The following is a 20099-nucleotide window of genomic DNA, read 5'->3' as shown; positions in this document are numbered from 1 at the left end:
TAGAAATATAAGAATGGAGTTCATTGCGAAAGCTCAGATAGGATGAGCTTTCGCTCCATTTTTATATTTCTGGTCACGGAAATCCTGTGATTTCATCACGAGTCTGTTTACTTTGTAAATGAAACATAAGAAGTGTGAAACACATTGCTTGTGCTTGATATTCGATCCACTTTTATTTCAGTACCAACGCATCAAGTTCCGCCAAACGAGTTACACGCTGTCCACGTTTCTGTTTATCAAATTACGGACCACAGAAATATTCCGTGTTGGTCTCTTTATATCATTCACACGTAATTGCGTGCCAGAGTGTTTGTTTGCTTTCAAAGTAATTGTGTGACTGTGTTTGTGTTGCTAATTGCTTTGTGTAATCCGAACATTACCCTGTCATTTAAATCGATTTTTATTTCTGCATTCTTTTAACTGTTGCGCTATAATTTATTAATTGCTAACGTTAGTTATAAAACTCTGAGTTTGATTATACAGGGTGGCCCAAAAGTGATTACCCACACGCAACCTCTTAATAACTCACGTAATTCGTCTCCAAATTGCAACTGTATTAATTTCCGCATTTTAAAAAATGTTTCATTATAATTACTATCGTAAGTTGTTATATTCACAGGGAATTATTTAAGTTATCCCTTAATTCAAATCGAATTCCTGAATTGTTTACGGGCTGAGTTATATAGATTTCTTTTACCTTTTGTATCGATAGTTGAAATCCATATTCGGTTTAACTTATAATTTTATTTTAAGCCTTAAAAGAATCAGTCCTGGTAAAAAATGGGGTCGCGTGGCGAAGCAACGAATCTTGATTATGAAAAAGATTGTGAAAGAGATTATGAACTACGAGTACTTCTTGAAGAAGTTCATGAGGTTCCTATAAAGGTTTGTGAAAGGACTGAACTAATATATTCCGATTTAGATCTCGAGGATATATCGTATCCTGCGAGTGTCCTTTCTTCTGTCGACAACATTACAACATTTCCACAGTATACATATCATGAGGAAGACAGTAAGTATTTCGTAGCTGTTCTTGAGGGTCACCGTCATAGGGACACTCATTTAAGACTGGAACATTTGCGCGAACAATTCGGTTACTCTACAGATGAGGTTAACGAAACACAAGATGAAATGGGCCCTCTCCAACTAGCTGCTGCTTTAGGAGACGTAGACATTGTGAAGGAGCTGTGTAACTACACACGTATTGATCTAGTACAGCAGGATGATGATGACGATACGCCGCTCCATGTTGCTGCTTTTTTTGATCATGATAGCACGATTGAATTTATCTTGAACAAAGCTAAGGATCCAGATAAGGTGAAACTTGCTATAAATAGAAAAAACAAAGCCGATGAGACCCCATTTACTATCGCTGTAACACGCTATCATGAAAAATCATGTGCTATGATGATCAGTTACAGTCCTTCTCTTGCGTACACATTTAATTTTGTTCACCCCACGCAGGGTGTGGAAGAAATAAAAGACAGTGGAATATTTGGAAAATTGCGAACGAAAGAGGCAGTGAAACATTTTGAGAAAATGAATGAACACATTATTAAGTATCACCAGCGGAACGATCAAGGCAAAACTTCTATCAATATCATGATAACTAAAATGCCAGAGTTGGTATTGGAAGTCCTGGATAAATCGATAATCACAGCTAAAACTCGTGATACCCTCAATCATATTGAAAAACGCAAAGGTTTACAAAAGAACTCTAAGCATGAAGACATTCATCGAGTCATCGTTGACTTCGGAGCATTGGAAAACTACGGCGAAGAGGAAAAGGATGAGAAAAAGGACACGAAAAACTCCGAAGTATTGGAAAAGAAAGATGAAAAGTACCTTTTTGTGACTGTCAATGTGGAAATCGAGAAGATCGAAAAGAAGACGAAGAAGGAGGAGGAGAGGGACAAGAAGGAGGAGGAGGAAACAGGAAAGCCTCTAACTTCGGGACATTATAAGCACGGTTCAAACCCGCTCCAGATCATGGCAAAGATGGAACCTAGTCTTCTCAGCCATCCAGTGGTAGAAGCTTTGATCGTTACAAAGTGGGAAAGGTTTGCCAGAACTTACTTTTACATTTTTACCTTTCCGCTTTACCTTATCTTCTTTTCTGTGCTGATGGGATATCAGTTCACTCAAATCAAACCATTTGAACTTTTGGAAAATGATAAAGCTATTAGATCCTGGATTGGAAATGCTAGCCATACTTGTGATGAATTTCCTGATGGCTGCTCAAAGAAGAAATCTGCAGAGTGTGATATCTTTGGTTACATACTTTTGGTGATGTCTGCTATTCGCCTATTTCTCGAGCTTCTGGATCTCCTCGATAATGTTTTCAATAGATCAGATCTTGAAAGTGGAAGTTATCAGAGCCCTCTTGAAACTGTCAGAGCGTGGTTACAAGGTTTGATGAACTATCTTATTGACCCTGAGAACTATTTAGAGGTTATCTTATACGGCAGCTGTCTGTTCTTTTCTCTCAATGTGCTGGAACCGCAAAGTGTCATGTCCCCTTTTCATTGGAAGATTGGAGCTCTCTCCATTCTAACCAGCTTTATTAACCTCCTCCTTCTTTTGCAAGTATTCCCGAATATTGGAATATACATCATCATGTTCTTCAAAATAGCATGGACATTCGTCTCAAAGATATTATCCTTGCTAGTTTTCTTCTTGATCACCTTTATGGTGGTATTCCACATGCTGTTGAGCCACACAAATGTTTTTAGGAAAATACTGTCCGCAGATGCCATCTTCAAGACCTTGTCTGCGGGGGTATCTGGAGTCGAATACGACGATTATGCCGACCAAGAAATGATTTACCCAACAACAACGCTGGTGGGTCTCATTGCTTTCGCTCTGTTTGTCCAAGTTCTCTTCTTGAATCTTGCAACTGCTCTGGCAATAGGAGATGTGGATGAAATCCGACTCGGAGCGGAAATGTCCATCAACGCACTTAAAATCAAGCACATCTATAATGCACAGAGAATAGTGAATCTCATACAGTGGGTCGCCACACCCATCTTTTGTGAAAGTGCTCTAAACTTCGTGGAACATCAGAAACGATTTCGAAACATGCCAGCAAAGAGATTTAAGAAAAAACGACTTGAAAATATCAAAAAATTTACAGAGAAATATCAAAAAATTTACAGAGAAATCTGAAAATTCGGTCAGTTCATTTTCAGATTTTTATAAAAGTATGGTCTAACCCGCTCCAGATCATGACAAAGATGAATCATCGTCTTCTCACACATCCAGTTGCATCTATTCAAACATATACAGAGAATTCCATGAAATCAGAGATAAGCACAAGGAAATGCTCAGGGAAATTCACAGAGTAATCAGAAAATTTGGTCATTCCATTTTCAGATTTGTACGAAAAATATTACAAACGTTAAATATCGTAGTAATCAAAAATCAAGTACTGTTTTATAAACTATATGGAGAATAAACGCACGATTTAATATATACTGACGATTTAATATATATATATAATATTAATAAGGTTGTTTGCTCCTTTGAATCGAAGGAGATTTCACAACGGGTATACATTTCAACTAGAAGAATGTTAAGACCTTTATTTTTAAGATAGAAGTGAATACTCTTACTGCACTATATTTTTGTTAGCACTTATCAGTCTTTTGACGGATGTTACTCGTCTAAATTTCTTCGAAGTAGCGCGCGCCGCTTTCTTCTCGAAATGTTGGCCCGACGGCAAGTGCTACGAAGTAGCGCGCGCCGGGCCAGATCATTAGTCAATAGTCAAATCAGTCTTTTGCGATATTATACGAGTTTAAGATTGTTTTAAAGTTTTTAAGTAATACAAGATGATAATAATCACTAACTGGCTTTTGAGAAATGCATGCTTGTTTTTAAAATATTTACTTACGTATTAGAATATTATGTAAATTGTGAATCTTTTATAACACTATTCATTAACTCTTAACCTTTGTTTGCATTGATCTATAATTTAAATGGAAATCAAATGTCTAATGTCGATTGAATTAAAGTGTAAAGTAAATACAATCAGTCGCAATCGATCATCCAAATCTTGAGGTGACAAATATAATTATAAGATGAATTTCAATTGTGGTATGCAGTTACCCTGTACCAAAAGAAATAAAAGTCAAGATTTAGTCTGTCTATCCATTCTCCTTATCGCTTATTCTTCACTCTCAATATCTTCTATCGCCTCAATGATCACTTTTTCCCGTTTCTCTAATCGCCCCACAGCCTACTCCTTCTCCAGAGCTCGCTTCTCCGCCTCAGCTGCTGCTTTCTCCTCCACCACGTAGCGTGATCTTAATATTTTCAACGCTGGTCTCATCGATATTGCATTCACCATACCCTGTGCTCCTAACTCTGCTCCAGCTCCATTATCGTGCTTGTTTCCACGCTCACTCCCACTAAGTGTTGTTGCTGCACTGACAGCTCCGTCCCCTGCCTCGGGCAACCAATACCGGAACATTGTGTTTCCAACCCCTAGAGCATCTACCAGAATATTCGCTGTTATGTTAGCAGTTTGCCTAGCTTCCGCCACTTCCATTTATGCTTCCAAAGTCAGAGCTCTAATCTCTATCCACACTCTGTACCTGATCGTTTTCTGTTTCCTTTTCATCTTCCCGGGTGTGTGGTCTTGGTAGTCTCAATAACATGTCAGCGTTCCCATGGGCTTTGGTTGATCTGTCGAAGATATCATAGTGGTAATCCATGAGAAATAATGACCATCTGGTTAATCTTGCTGCGGTCATGACTGACAGTTGCTTGTGTTTTCTGAAAATGTGTACTAGTGGCTGGTTGTCAGTTATCAGTATAAACTTCTTTTCATACAGGTACAAATCGCCGCTGCTTAACAGTCGATTTTTGCGTAGTTCTTTTCCGCTGCAGTTAAAGTCCTTGAAATATACTCGATTGGACGTTCCGATCCATCAGGCATCGTATGTGACAGTACTGCGCCCAATCCGGTCGGAGACGCATCGGTGTCAAGTTTCAGCGGTTTATTAGGATCGTACAAAGTGAGCACTACTTGAACTTCCGAGCTAAGTAGTTCCTTCAAATTCTTCAAAGCTTCTTGTCGTCTCTTTGTCCACTTCCAGTTCCATTCCATTCCTTTCTTTCTGAGTTCATCTAATGGAGCAACAATCTGTGACATGTTTTTTTTCTCTCTCATTTTTAGCATATCTTCCACTTTCGACTTAACGGGCCTGATCCCGTCTTTGTTTACCTCATGTTTTAGGTAAATCACAGAGTCTGACTTCTCCATCTTGCATCTGTTTTCCAATCGACTAATCACTTCGTTGAGTATTCTCAGGTGCTCCTCTCTGTCCTTTACGGAAACGAGGATGTCGTCCACTCTGCGACAACACATTGGTATCCCTGCCAATGTTTGATCTATGGTCTCTTAAAAAATGGCTGCTGCTGGAGAAATACCGTAGGGTAAACGATTCCACAATAACTGTCCTAAGTGGGTATTAATCGTCGTCAGTATCTTCTTTCCTGATTGGGATGTTATTGTATGCAGCTCTAACGTTGATTTTTGTAAACGGATGTCCTCCCGTTACTTTGTTCAGGCACTCTTCTATAGACGGCAGTGGGTACTGCTGTGCTGCCATAGCTGGATTCAAGGTAAGGTTATACTTATACGTGCCACAGATACGAGTTTTTTCTCCTTTGAATACTGGCACTATTGGGACAAAAACATTACAACTAACAATACTTACAATGAGGTCTGATCGTCATCTTCTTACAGCGTTCGATGTCTGTGTGAAGGTAAAATGGTGATATCCTCTGGATCAGGCAGAGGTTGAGTGTTATCGGGATTATTTCTTTAGTAGTGGAACAGCAATACTAAGGTAATGGGACTACTGCGGACCCTCTACCGGCCAAACCTTGTTAACAAAGCCGCAGTCAAGGTTCGGTGAACGGTAGTTAAAAGCGCTTAAGGGACATAAGTCAAATTGGTAGAGCAACATCATGTAGTGGACATCTTAAGAAATGAGGAGTGGGTAGAATGTTAGGTTGCTCCTTTATAAATCGTCTTTTTCTCCGATAATAAGTTGACATCAAGTCTTGAAAATTATTCGAGAAGAATCTCGAATAATTTAGTTGCAGCGTGCCACATGGCTATCTAAACTGCAAACCCTACCCATTGCTGAGCAACTAAATTATTCGAGATTCTTCTCGAATAATTTTCAAGACTTGATGTCAACTTATTATCGGAGAAAAAGACGATTTATAAAGGAGCAACCTAACATTCTACCCACTCCTCATTTCTTAAGATGTCCACTACATGATGTTGCTCTACCAATTTGACTTATGTCCCTTAAGCGCTTTTAACTACCGTTCACCGAACCTTGACTGCGGCTTTGTTAACAAGGTTTGGCCGGTAGAGGGTCCGCAGTAGTCCCATTACCTTAGTATTGCTGTTCCACTACTAAAGAAATAATCCCGATAACACTCAACCTCTGCCTGATCCAGAGGATATCACCATTTTACCTTCACACAGACATCGAACGCTGTAAGAAGATGACGATCAGACCTCATTATTGATGATCCCGCTCGTCGGAGAAGATAAAGGCCTTGCTCAGCAATGGGTAGGGTTTGCAGTTTAGATAGCCATGTGGCACGCTGCAACTAAATTATTCGAGATTCTTCTCGAATAATTTTCAAGACTTGATGTCAACTTATTATCGGAGAAAAAGACGATTTATAAAGGAGCAACCTAACATTCTACCCACTCCTCATTTCTTAAGATGTCCACTACATGATGTTGCTCTACCAATTTGACTTATGTCCCTTAAGCGCTTTTAACTACCGTTCACCGAACCTTGACTGCGGCTTTGTTAACAAGGTTTGGCCGGTAGAGGGTCCGCAGTAGTCCCATTACCTTAGTATTGCTGTTCCACTACTAAAGAAATAATCCCGATAACACTCAACCTCTGCCTGATCCAGAGGATATCACCATTTTACCTTCACACAGACATCGAACGCTGTAAGAAGATGACGATCAGACCTCATTATTGATGATCCCGCTCGTCGGAGAAGATAAAGGCCTTGCTCAGCAATGGGTAGGGTTTGCAGTTTAGATAGCCATGTGGCACGCTGCAACTAAATTATTCGAGATTCTTCTCGAATAATTTTCAAGACTTGATGTCAACTTATTATCGGAGAAAAAGACGATTTATAAAGGAGCAACCTAACATTCTACCCACTCCTCATTTCTTAAGATGTCCACTACATGATGTTGCTCTACCAATTTGACTTATGTCCCTTAAGCGCTTTTAACTACCGTTCACCGAACCTTGACTGCGGCTTTGTTAACAAGGTTTGGCCGGTAGAGGGTCCGCAGTAGTCCCATTACCTTAGTATTGCTGTTCCACTACTAACAATACTTACGCTTGATCAGGAGTCAAACTCCATGTTCAGATATGGTCCATTTATTTTCACTGGTACTAACAGTTTTTCTGAGGAAGTATGGTTACAATTGAATTGAACAATCTCTTGATTGTCAATCAGTTCTACATGACAGAAGAAGAATTATCACATCTAAATTTTATTGAGCTTACATTCTTTATCATATAATGTTTATGATAAACAGTTAAATATCGCTAACTGTACACAGGTCCCTACTGCGTGTAATAAGACATTTTATGCTATGATATGTAACTAATGTATGTATTGTTGGCTCGCCGTTGGAACGTTCCCAGATACCTTAGGGCCAACAAATTTGGGTAACAATATTGACATTGTTGGCCCTAAGATATTCCTCCTTACCAAATTATGCACGTATGTTGTAAGTTATAGGATCACGAGGTTAATAATTTGTCCACGTGACCGTTTGGCACGCAGTGTGCACGTGAACCCATGGGAAATTTCTGATACATGTGTTCCGTTATCTATACTAGTATATTTAGTTCACTGCCCGTGTTTTGTTACTTTCTACGTTTCTTTCTACGTTTCTATATAGATTTGTACCTTGAGTTTTGCAGAGTCGTTACAATTTCCGATTTCATCATGAACTTCGACATACGTTCTGCGAAATTGAAAAAAACTAGCTTAATGATAATAATGGAAAAATCAAATAAATGGAACAGAAAATGGTCTCGAAAAGTCAAAAAATGCGACTAAAATTGTTGTAGACTGAAAATTTGCGAAATTTGTGCCCAAAATTATGGTAACCAAAATTATGGTAACCAAATTTATTGTTACCCAAATTTGTTGGCCCTAAAGTACCTCGTTTCCAGTTTCATCTTCAAAGCTTCATTTCAATTTTATGAATAATTTAGCTACCACTGTCAGTACGAGTACATTTTCCTCCCTCCTTTTGTGTGGCTACCACCTATCTCTTGAAGAGAATTCTGATATGTTTCTTGTAGTTGTATTAATAATAACAATCCAGTGCAATTGTAAGATTTGTACTCAAGACTTAAATTCACTGGTCGGTGCTCAGCTTGTCATTCCGCTGAATCTCTATCACTATGTTTAATGTTTATACGATTGGCAGTGAAATATATTATTCAAGGAGTGGCCATGGCGCTGAGATAGAGAGACTACCTCGTTTCATCTTCAAAGCTTCATTTCAATTTCATGAATAATTTAGATACTGCTACCGCTGTCAGTACATTCTCCTCCCTCTTGAAGAGAATTCTGATATGTTTCTTGTATGAATAATAACAATCCCAAGCGAATGTCTTCTACTCAAGACTTAGATCCGCGAAGCCAAGACTTAGTTTCGGTGAGCCAAAATTTTGAGTCTGTACTGAGCCAGAGATCTAAACCAGTAATCCATTTATCTGCGCCAGTGAGCCAAAAGTATACGAGCAAAATTGTACCCCGAGTATCTGATCGGCTCACAAGTCAATGACTCAGACTTATGAACTCCCTGTTTTAACATTTTTTAATGTCGTTACTTTTCTTAATCTTAGACTTCGCTCCGGCTTACCTGTGAAACCTTCGTATGGAGTATTTGTAGGCGAATTGTAAGTGTATAGGATATGCAAATCCTCTTCATATCAGTAGTTACTGAATTTATTCATGATCTTAAATTATTAATTGATAAACTGATTACCCAGAATTTGAACGGAAGATCTTGTATCCTTAGCAATAAAAACAGGAGAAATATGGCCCCTTCCAACAAGTACAGCCTGTTTGGAGGAGACGAGATGTACTACTATAACAGCTGTTGGCTTTATAACAAAGTAAACCCTGTTTTGGCCCGTTCACTCTTCTCAACATTTTTCCTTCTTGGTACACTGATTGGACTGATTGGAAGTACTATCATCTTAATAGCTACTAAACATAAAGCAATTAGGTTGGGCAAGATAACAACTGCGCTGATTCAACACGTTGCAGTTCTCGACCTCTTAACTACACTCGTTATTCTCTTCCCCACTTGCTTGGCTGCCATCACGGACCGTTGGTTGTTAGGAGAAAACTTTTGTGATTTACAAGGGTACTCCAGACCGTTTCTCTCTTCTTGTACTGCTCTTTTGACTACTGGCGCTATGAGTATGAGCTGTTCTAAACTTGTTGCGATGCTGTTTCCTTTCAGATGTGCAAGATGGACTAGTCGACAAGGTCACATTCTAGCAAGCTGCATGTGGGCAGCCTCATTAGCCCTTGTTTTAATATTTGTTCTGCAAAAAGATCAAATTAGCGTAATGTACTATTATCAGCTGTTAAGTTGCGACCTGTTCATAAGAAAAGGAATTGTTTAAGAAATCAACAATCGTGGTATTGAGTGAAGTGCTGCTCTGCACTTTCATAGTAGTGATTTCTGGTACCTGGCTGATAGTTATCGCTGTGAGGTTGAGTCATTTCACCGACAAGGGAGATCAGCTAATTTTTTGTCATACGTTGTATGACCCGCCGCGCACGAGTGCGCGGCTCCCCCTGTATCGTCGAAACTCTCGCTCCTACTAAATCGCTCGCCCAAATTTTAAGAAAATTCTTGTGAAAAGGCCCTTTGGGTATGCAATTGATCAGGATCGGTGTATTTTTGGACGCTGATTCCGAATCACCCCCATGACGTAGGGTAAAAATGCTTCCCTGGAGAGTTATGGGCAAAAAACCGTTTTGGTCACGTGACAGGCTAGTAAAACATGATGATTCGGAATCAGCGTCCAAAAATACACCGATCCTGATCAATTGCATACCCAAAGGGCCTTTTCACAAGAATTTTCTTAAAATTTGGGCGAGCGATTTAGTAGGAGCGCTTTTTTGGACAATACGTCCTGGAGGTGATTTATGATGGTAATCATAATTACTTTAAAATGGAAATGTTTTGTAAATGCATTCCATACTTGAACAACATTACCAATGTATTCATTTACACAATTTCCATAAGAAGCTTTAAGAATTTCATTAAAGCGAAATCTTTGCGATATTTTCGTGTTTCGTGACCCAGAGAAGAGTACCCCCCCATCATTAATGCTCATACAATCTCCGAAACGGTAGAAACAGATGAAACTCAAAGAAGGAGGCAAGAGGAGGTTAAGGAAACAGTTGGAAATCAAAGTAGGAATAGAAAAGAGGTTGATGAAACAGAAATGTAGGCCCATACTTGGGAAGAGACTGTTGGCGGCGATTGACGAACAAATGTCAAATGTATCTAGATATTTGAATATCAGCATTCGGTTGATATGAGGGCAAATTGATTAGTTTGGAGTTGGCACTTGCATGTATGTAAATACTAAATATGCGTGCCGCGCATATGTGATCACGTGATTTGCCGCGCGCAATATAGATCGATCAATATTATTTAATTATTGCCATCTTCGTGAACAAGAGAGATGAAAAGTTGAACTACAATTTTGTCACAGCGCGTTACAAATATAATCACCTTTTTCAATGATTGCGCAATAGTAATTTCATTTTTGAGACGAACTAAGAGCTGCAACAGGCCAAAGTTATGTGTTAGTACTTAGTCATAGGGTAAAAGTCGCATCTACAGGGTTGGGCCACTTAAAACAAAGGTTATGTCGAAAGTATGACTCCTGTTACATCCAAGGGGCTTGTTTGTGCCTCTGAGATATCTAATCAATACTTACAAGGATTAGATAATCCCTACTTAATGTTAGAGGTATTTTGTGTCGAAATTTGGTGGATCATGTCGACAAAATACGGAAAACTACCGACAAAATCTAACTCAAAGCAGTACATTTCTGACTTTTACTTTTTTCTAAGTTTTGAAGAAACTTTCGAGTACATTATGCCAGCTCAACAGCACGTGGCTTGAAGCGTGATGTGCCTCAATATACCTTCAGGAAACCATCCCACTCACTTCCTCCTCAGCTCAAACTTGTGTACAATTATACACAAATCATACATTTATTATACACAATCCTGAATTCTTGTAATTATTAATTATACACAAATCGTATAATGGTACACAAATCGTGTAAATGTATGCACAAATCGTATGCTTGAGTATGTATTGTCGTCTTAATTCTTGGTTGTAAGCTTTTAGTCTATACTTAGTCTTTAGGAATTAAGTTTATTACAATTATCTAAGGAATATTCTATTAACGCGTTTCTTAAAATAAAAGTTCTTGCAAGACAAGTTATATTGAGAGATTTTTAAGTATTACCTGTTAGGAGACACAAAAGCAGAGAATTTCAAATGTTATAACAATTCAATAACGATTTAGTACAATGAAATTTTAGCAAAACAAAATCAAATAGTTGGTAAACTTATCAGCAATAATAATTTAAATGTAAACAGTTATTAACATATCTATCAAACAAGGCCAGCTTGCTTGTTACTCATTATTTATTAATATAGATACTAGTCACTTCATCTTTATAGATTTATAGATATATACTATATTACTATAGATCTATACTAGATTACTATAGATCTATACTAGATTACTATAGATCTATACTATATTACTATAGATCTATACTAGATTACTATAGATCTATACTAGATTATTATAGATCTATACATTATACTAGATTACGAAACAAATACTTTCTTGGCACTTTGCCGATGACAGACATACATATTCAATGCAATGACAAATTAATGTAAATTCCAATCTAATCAATAATAATTTCTAGACTCGTAAAACATTCTTCCAGATTTAAAATTAACAACACATTTAAATACAACAATACATCATATTTTAGAAACTATCAAATAAAACATTGTTTGCCTGCACTCTATCACAAGTCCACTTATCAGGTCCTCATACTAAATACTTCAACCTTCCAACTTTTTCTAGAATACTCTTCACAGCACACCGAACCCTGGGATAATCGGGTTATTTTAGGGTAAATTTGTTATAACCGGAGAGAAGATTGGAAATAAGGAATAAAGGTTCACTGAAATGTTCACTCGGCTGAACTTATTTAGTTATTATTCAGTTTAAGTTACTAAGTTATTTAGTTATTATTCAGTTTAAGTTACTAAGTTACTTTAGTTATTATTCAGTTTAAGTTACTAAGTTATTTAGTTATTACTCAGTTTGAGTTACTAAGTTATTTAGTTATTATTCAGTTTAAGTTACTAAGTTATTTAGTTATTATTCAGTAAGTTACTAAGTTATTTAGTTATTATTCAGTTTAAGTTACTAAGTAACTTTAGTTATTATTCAGTTTAAGTTACTAAGTTATTTAGTTATTATTCAGTTTAAGTTACTAAGTTATTTAGTTATTACTCAGTTTGAGTTACTAAGTAACTTTAGTTACCTGTTATCTGTAACGTTAACACACAACTCTATAGTCGAGGGGTAGATGGCTGGCAGTAATAATCTGAACATCTCGTCAGATAATCCGTAATACCTGAACAATTTGTTACATTTACTAACAATGCAAAGTTATTGATATATTAACTTAACAATTGAATATTCCGGCTGTTTTAGACCTAAACAGCCGGAATATAAGTTAAAATAAACAGACTAGTAGTAAAGTTGTGATAATATTAAATACATTAATTAAAGAGAGATAAAGAGACTAACATGTTGAGTACGGAGACAACTGTACTGGTCCAATGTTCGATATCGTTAACTGAAAACCGTTCCTGTACCGCTTCAGGGTCCTCTTCTAGTGTCAGGTCCTTCTTACTTCCCTGTAAATATAATTAATCAATTAATTTATCAATTATACGCCATTTAAAATGTTGGAACACAGGAAGATTTGGTATGGACATAAACATTTTGAAACATTTTAAAAGTTACAAATATCCGAATGTTCCCTAAAATCTTAGTCAAATGTGAGCTAGGTCAGAATTATTAGTAATTATATTATTTGTAAATAATTAAAGCTGACCTTCTTGTTAAGAACAGGTTTGTGTTTGAGAATGCTACTTTGACCCTGAGTACTGTACATAAGAGAGTAAGCCGCGCACAGCTGACAACTAGCTTCTTTTAGACACGTGTCCAGGATTCCCTCCCACGAGGTATCAATACTGGAGGAGGTGGAATGTTCAGTACTTTATTAATAATTAACTAATTAAATCAATCAAAATCAAAGTATTAAAAGGAATTGAAAAAAATTCTCAAAAAATCCTTGTGAACCTAACATGTCACGTTAATCTCTAGAGTATATCAGACATACAAAACAGGCATTAACTTTTTAAAGCCAAGAGTAAAGAAGCAAGCAACGAACCTTTCTAAGCTGAGACCAGCATGACTGTAATTACCACTACTCTTCTGAATCGTCTTCGGTGCTCCTCCTTCCTCGCTCCTTTCAGCTCCTTCTCCCTCCTCCTCCTCTTTCTCCCGCTTCTAAAGGAGTAAGTTAATATTAAGGGATTGCGATTTCTTGTGCAATGCCTACTGACGCACAGTGACGATATAGATGCAGTTCAAACACCAGCACTGACAGATTATATTAGAATTTACTGATAAATTTTACAGGGGTGAAGAATTGTTGTTTGCCACGTGACGGTGATTCTGGGGTTTGATTGCTCAATAGTGGAAGCTGATTAATCGCTGTCACGCTTAAAAAACATGCTCCTCACCAGCTCCCTACCAGAATCCACATCTAATAAACATGCTCCTCACCAGCTCCCTACCAGAATCCACATCTAATAAACATGCTCCTCACCTCCCTACCAGAATACACATCTAATAAACATGCTCCTCACCTCCCTACCAGAATACACATCTAATAAACATGTTCCTCACCTCCCTACCAGAATCTAATAGATGTGGATTCTGGTAGAGAGGTATATAAAAAGCTGAAATAACTATTTTTACCTGCTCCTTTACGTTAATCCTCAGATAAAGAATAGTGTTAATATACGTGATGTAACTCTTCTGTGCTTGCTTCACCAGACCCGGTGTGTAATCGTTCAGACACCCCACCTTCTGTATCAGGTACCTGGAAACGTGTACCTGTCAGTTTGTCAGTTTGTCAGTTTGTCAGTTTGTCAGTTTGTGACAACACTCAGATCGTTATATCAATATAATGAGGTATTAGCTTATTAGGGCCCCTCTAAGATCGATTAATGTTGAAGTCTCCCTCTCTCCTCTGGACCTATGACCTGTACCCTGATTTGTAGTAACACTCTGGTAAAGGGCGGGGCGGAGTGTACTATTATCACTAAAGACACTACATAATATAGTGTATAAACCAGCCACAGTACACAGTGAGTATACAATGTGGGGGGATGCCAGTAAATTGTAATGAGCAACGTGAGTGTACTATGTAACGTGCCAGTAACGCCAGAGAGAGCAACGTGGGGGGGGGGGCGGGGGGGGGGGGGGCGACGCCAGTAACGAGGTCCTTTGAATATTGTTCTTGAAAGCTTGAAGAGTCATGAGGTTTAGAATTTTGGGAGAATACGTCAACTTTCATTAACGCATTGTTGTAGATGTTAACCAATAATATTTGTTATAATGTGAACCCTATTATAACGTTTGTTACATGATATTATGTGGTTGATAGGAGTATAGACGTGTGTCGTGTAATGTTAGTAATATTATACACATATTATACACATATTGTACACATATTATACACATATTATACACATATTATACACATATTATACACATATTATTCACATATTATACACATATTATACACATATTATACACATATTATACACATATTATACACATATTGTACACATATTATACACATATTATACACATATTATACACATATTGTACACATATTATACACATATTATACACATATTATACACATATTGTACACATATTATACACATATTATACACATATTGTACACATATTATACACATATTATACACATATTATACACATATTATACACATATTGTACACATATTATACACATATTATACACATATTATACACATATTATACACATATTATACACATATTGTACACATATTATACACATATTATACTCATATTATACACATATTATACACATATTATAAACATATACACATATTATACTCATATTATACACATATTATACACATATTATACACATATTATACACATATTATACACATATTATATACATATTATACACATATTATACACATATTATACACATATTATATACATATTATACACATATTATAAACATATACACATATTATACTCATATTATACACATATTATACACATATTGTACACATATTATACACATATTATACACATATTATACACATATTATACACATATTATACACATATTATACACATATTATACACATATTATATACATATTATACACATATTATACACATAAAACTACCCTCACCTTAGCCCAGGTCTGTGGTTAAAGGCGATACACACTTCATAGCTGTCCCACACTGCGTCCAACAGCATCGACATCGTCTGTTAAATACAACAGTTAAATAAAACAAACATTTTATGAGTAAAGTGAGTGTTAGGCAAATCAAATTTATCAAAAATAAGCAAATTGTGTCACAACTCACAATTCTTTGTTTAGCTCAAAATATGATAACTCCATAATGATGGCATAAGTTTTTGATGTGAAACAAACAAAAAAGGGTATAAAAACCATGTTTGTTCCACCAACCTGAGGAGTCAGAACTTTAAGCAGCTCAGAAAAGCCAGTAGTAGATTTAGTTGTGGGATGCTTGTCCCCGACAAACAGATCATTAATAGTCTGAACAAGAAGCGAGTGAGCCAGGAGCCCTATAACCAGGTCACTGAAGGGGACTCTAGAGGGTTTGTTAGAGAGTCTGTCAGCGGGCCAGGCTATCACGTAGCTCCTCATGTATTGCTCTACTTTCTCTTCAGGGGTGGGACCTATGCTTTCTTTGTTGAGCATGTCAACCTGAGAGTACTGCGGAGGAGGAGGTTAGTGGGATAATAAGTGTAGGCTTGGGAGAGGGTTGAAGCTAGGTTAGTGAGATTGGAATACTTTGAGGCAGTAAAAGGAGGAATTAGAGGTAAATCCTGAAAAAACCGGTATATATATAAACAGTTATACTTGTAGTCAAGAAACTCAAGTATTGTACATTATAAACTGGAACTGACCTGTTGCTCGTTGAGGAAGACTTGTTGAGTTAGGGTACTGAGACGTTTAGCGACTGCACTAGGAGTGTCCTTTCTAGCATATACCCGCACTAACCCATTATCTCCACCATCTAGCCTGTAATAAGAAGTTGTGATGTAGGGAGAGGGGGGGGGGCCGGGAGGCAGAGGAGTGTGGGGTGGGGGAGAGGGGGGGGGGGGGGCAGAGGAGTGGGGGTGGGGGTTTGGGGGGGGGGGGGGGGGGGAGGGGGGGGAGGGGGCAGAGGAGTGTGGGGTGGGGGTGGGGGTTGGTATAAAGTCTTTTTGACTCAAAATGATAAGGATATAATAAGTAAAGCCAAGCAATCGCGTGACATTCGATTTTGAAGAAACACATAAAGTTTGTAAGATGCATTACCTGTTAGGTTGAGTGAACGGTATAAGCACCAAGTGCACCGCCTCCAGACTCCCATTACAAGCATCAGCCAGTCCTCTGCACACCACGTTCAGGTGATCACCCAGTTGTTTACCAGTCGTGAAGAGCAGGTGACGGATACAGCTGCAACCTACACGTGCTATACCTGGGGGCGTTATAGTAGGTTGTTAGTGTTGTAGCAGCACCTGATTGGAGTTAGAGATAGCATTTTAGTGATATTTCAGGTACGAACATTATTTACGACTCAAGTTTGGTTCAAATCCAATACAAACATAGACAACTTGACCCATGATTTGAGTGTACTCTAGTACTCTACCTTCAAGTGGTTGTTTGACACAGGCGTTAAGGAGAACCATGACATGTTGTAGTAAGCTGTTAATCGCTACCTGTGGGGCGGTAACATTCAGACATTCTACTAACATTCCCCGTTGCAAGTGCAGAATAAATAATATAAGGTCTTACAGAATATGAAATAGCTAATTATCTTCATTCTCCAGACTAAGAAACGTTTACAAACTAGCCTAATAGCTGATTATACAATAATTATGAAATAATAACATTTTAATCACGTGACCCACCTCTGTATCGAAGTCGTATCTATCCCTCTCTCGTTTCAGTGAGGTAATGGTCTCACTGACCAGCTCTATCGCTAAACCACACGCGTGTTTAAAGTTAGACTCCATGTTCTCGTTATGAACCCACTTTAACCGCGAACTTCTCTTTACCCAGCTGTAAATGAGGCAAGATGAGGCCAGGTTCATGTTTTATGAGCGTTGTGATTAACTTCAAGTCTTTAATTAATTTAATATTCAGTTAGTTTCGAAAATATATGGAGCCGTTAATTTAACTAGTTTTTAAGTTTTAGACGTTACCCGGCTAGTCGAGACATGCTTCTGAAGTAATATTGAGCTATTGCCATGCAAGGTGCAATTTTAGTGTCATGAAAAAGAACGCGAATTATGTCGCAGCAGAGCACCCAGAGTATAAATGAAAGTTGGAACAAGAATAAATGATGGTAATTTCCTCGTAATCAGAAATCGTGATAGAGAAAGAATTAGATTGAAATGATAACAGTCAGAGAATATCTTTTAAGTTATAAATCATAAACAAGTTAATGTTTGAAATCAGCCATTCAGAATATATGGGATCAAGGAGTTGATATTATAGGGGTTATAGATCATTCCAAAGTTTTAGAAAGTTCTGGAAAAAGTTAGATTTTAATCGAAATGTTTGCAATGTCAACATACCCACTTATGTTTTCTAAACCGCTGTAGGAATGTTGTAGAAAGATATTATTTAAAGCGAGAAAAAAGCTGAAAATATCCTCAAAGTGGTAAGTGTTAAGTGGTAAGTGGTAAGTGGTAAGTGGTAAGTGGTAAGTGGTAAGTGGTAAGTGGTAAATAGTAAGTGGTAAGTGGTAAGTGGTGAGCGGTAAGTGGTAAGTGGTAAGTGGTAAGTGGTAAGTAGTAAGTAGTAAGTGGTAAGTGGTAAGTGGTAAGTGGTAAGTGGTAAGTGGTAAGTGGTGAGCGGTTAGTGGTAAGTGGTAAGTAGTAAGTAGTAAGTAGTAAGTAGTAAGTAGTAAGTAGTAAGTGGTTAAATGGTAGAGTTACGGGACAAGGAAGATGCAATTTACAGGGCCCCCATTTGGGGGTTTTTGTGCACTATTTACCTGGTGAGCATGGGGAACAGCTGGTGACACATGACCAATATCTGGAACTGTGGGCCAGGTATTATAGCTAGTGCTCGCAACATACTGTACACTGTCTCCATAGTCTGGGCTTGTACCTGTTAGTGGGGAGACGGTGAATATTAAATTTATTAGAAATGTAATTGTGCAAGCAAAATTCACTTGTATGAATACAACTGACATTTTAGTAACTCCTCCTTTTGTCAGGAGGGGGGGGGGGGGGGGGCGTCCGGGGGATTGAACCAGATGTAGGCAGTTATCTGATTCCTCGTGGTGACATAACATATTTAAACCATACTGGTACGAATAGTACGAATAGTACGAATAGAGAGATTGTGATTATAAAAACATTATATTCCCCACATTGTTTGCACATTATCCGCCAGAAGATTTCTACTTAACACAAAACAAAGCATCATTCTGTTCTACCTGCTGAACTACCGAGGACAGGAACATACCTGCTGAACTACCGAGGACAGGAACATACCTGCTGAACTACCGAGGACAGGAACATACCTGCTGAACTACCGAGGACAGGAACATACCTGCTGAACTACCGAGGACAGGAACATACCTGCTGAACTACCGAGGACAGGAACATACCTGCTGAACTACCGAGGACAGGAACATACCTGCTGAACTACCGAGGATAGGAACATACCTGCTGAACTACCGAGGACAGGAACATACCTGCTGAACTACCGAGGACAGGAACATACCTGCTGAACTACCGAGGATAGGAACATACCTGCTGAACTACCGAGGACAGGAACATACCTGCTGAACTACCGAGGATAGGAACATACCTGCTGAACTACCGAGGACAGGAACATACCTGCTGAACTACCGAGGACAGGAACATACCTGCTGAACTACCGAGGACAGGAACATACCTGCTGAACTACCGAAGACAGGAACATACCTGCTGAACTACCGAGGACAGGAACATACCTGCTGAACTACCGAGGATAGGAACATACCTGCTGAACTACCGAGGACAGGAACATACCTGCTGAACTACCGAGGATAGGAACATACCTGCTGAACTACCGAGGACAGGAACATACCTGCTGAACTACCGAGGATAGGAACATACCTGCTGAACTACCGAGGACAGGAACATACCTGCTGAACTACCGAGGATAGGAACATACCTGCTGAACTACCGAGGATAGGAACATACCTGCTGAACTACCGAGGACAGGAACATACCTGCTGAACTACCGAGGATAGGAACATACCTGCTGAACTACCGAGGACAGGAACATACCTGCTGAACTACCGAGGACAGGAACATACCTGCTGAACTACCGAGGATAGGAACATACCTGCTGAACTACCGAGGACAGGAACATACCTGCTGAACTACCGAGGACAGGAACATACCTGCTGAACTACCGAGGATAGGAACATACCTGCTGAACTACCGAGGACAGGAACATACCTGCTGAACTACCGAGGACAGGAACATACCTGCTGAACTACCGAGGATAGGAACATACCTGCTGAACTACCGAGGACAGGAACATACCTGCTGAACTACCG

General features: G+C 38.4%; 2 protein-coding genes across 5 annotated transcripts in view; one reads left to right on the top strand and one right to left on the bottom strand.

Moving 5' to 3' along the window:
- Nucleotides 1-1131: 1131 nt before the first annotated feature.
- On the top strand, nt 1132-3165 carry LOC134816858 (transient receptor potential cation channel subfamily A member 1 homolog). Its single transcript, XM_063825859.1, has one exon. It carries the CDS (start codon nt 1132-1134, stop codon nt 3163-3165), a length of 2034 nt encoding a protein of 677 aa, XP_063681929.1.
- An 8173-nt stretch (nt 3166-11338) lies between these two features.
- The window catches only part of LOC134817598 (brefeldin A-inhibited guanine nucleotide-exchange protein 3-like), a 31441-nt gene continuing 22680 nt past the window's right edge, over nt 11339-20099 (bottom strand). For 2 of the 4 annotated variants that reach the window (XM_063826816.1, XM_063826814.1), the window contains 14 exons: nt 18537-18652; nt 18115-18135; nt 17446-17596; nt 17184-17253; nt 16850-17012; nt 16456-16570; nt 15992-16261; nt 15710-15786; nt 14208-14331; nt 13615-13733; nt 13276-13414; nt 12966-13075; nt 12697-12789; nt 11339-12255 (listed from right to left, as the gene is read on the bottom strand). In XM_063826816.1, coding sequence (XP_063682886.1) covers nt 12195-12255; nt 12697-12789; nt 12966-13075; nt 13276-13414; nt 13615-13733; nt 14208-14331; nt 15710-15786; nt 15992-16261; nt 16456-16570; nt 16850-17012; nt 17184-17253; nt 17446-17596; nt 18115-18135; nt 18537-18652 — 1629 coding nt within the window. In that variant the 3' untranslated portion in view covers nt 11339-12194. The remainder of the gene's footprint in view (nt 12256-12696; nt 12790-12965; nt 13076-13275; nt 13415-13614; nt 13734-14207; nt 14332-15709; nt 15787-15991; nt 16262-16455; nt 16571-16849; nt 17013-17183; nt 17254-17445; nt 17597-18114; nt 18136-18536; nt 18653-20099) is intronic. The other 2 variants (XM_063826817.1, XM_063826815.1) reach the window with 1 other exon arrangement.

This window comes from Bolinopsis microptera, chromosome 6 (genome assembly GCF_026151205.1).
Source record: "Bolinopsis microptera isolate Bmic1 chromosome 6, MBARI_Bmic_1.0, whole genome shotgun sequence".
NCBI classification, from domain to species: Eukaryota; Metazoa; Ctenophora; class Tentaculata; order Lobata; family Bolinopsidae; genus Bolinopsis; species Bolinopsis microptera.
This window is presented reverse-complemented; position numbering and strand designations above follow the sequence as displayed.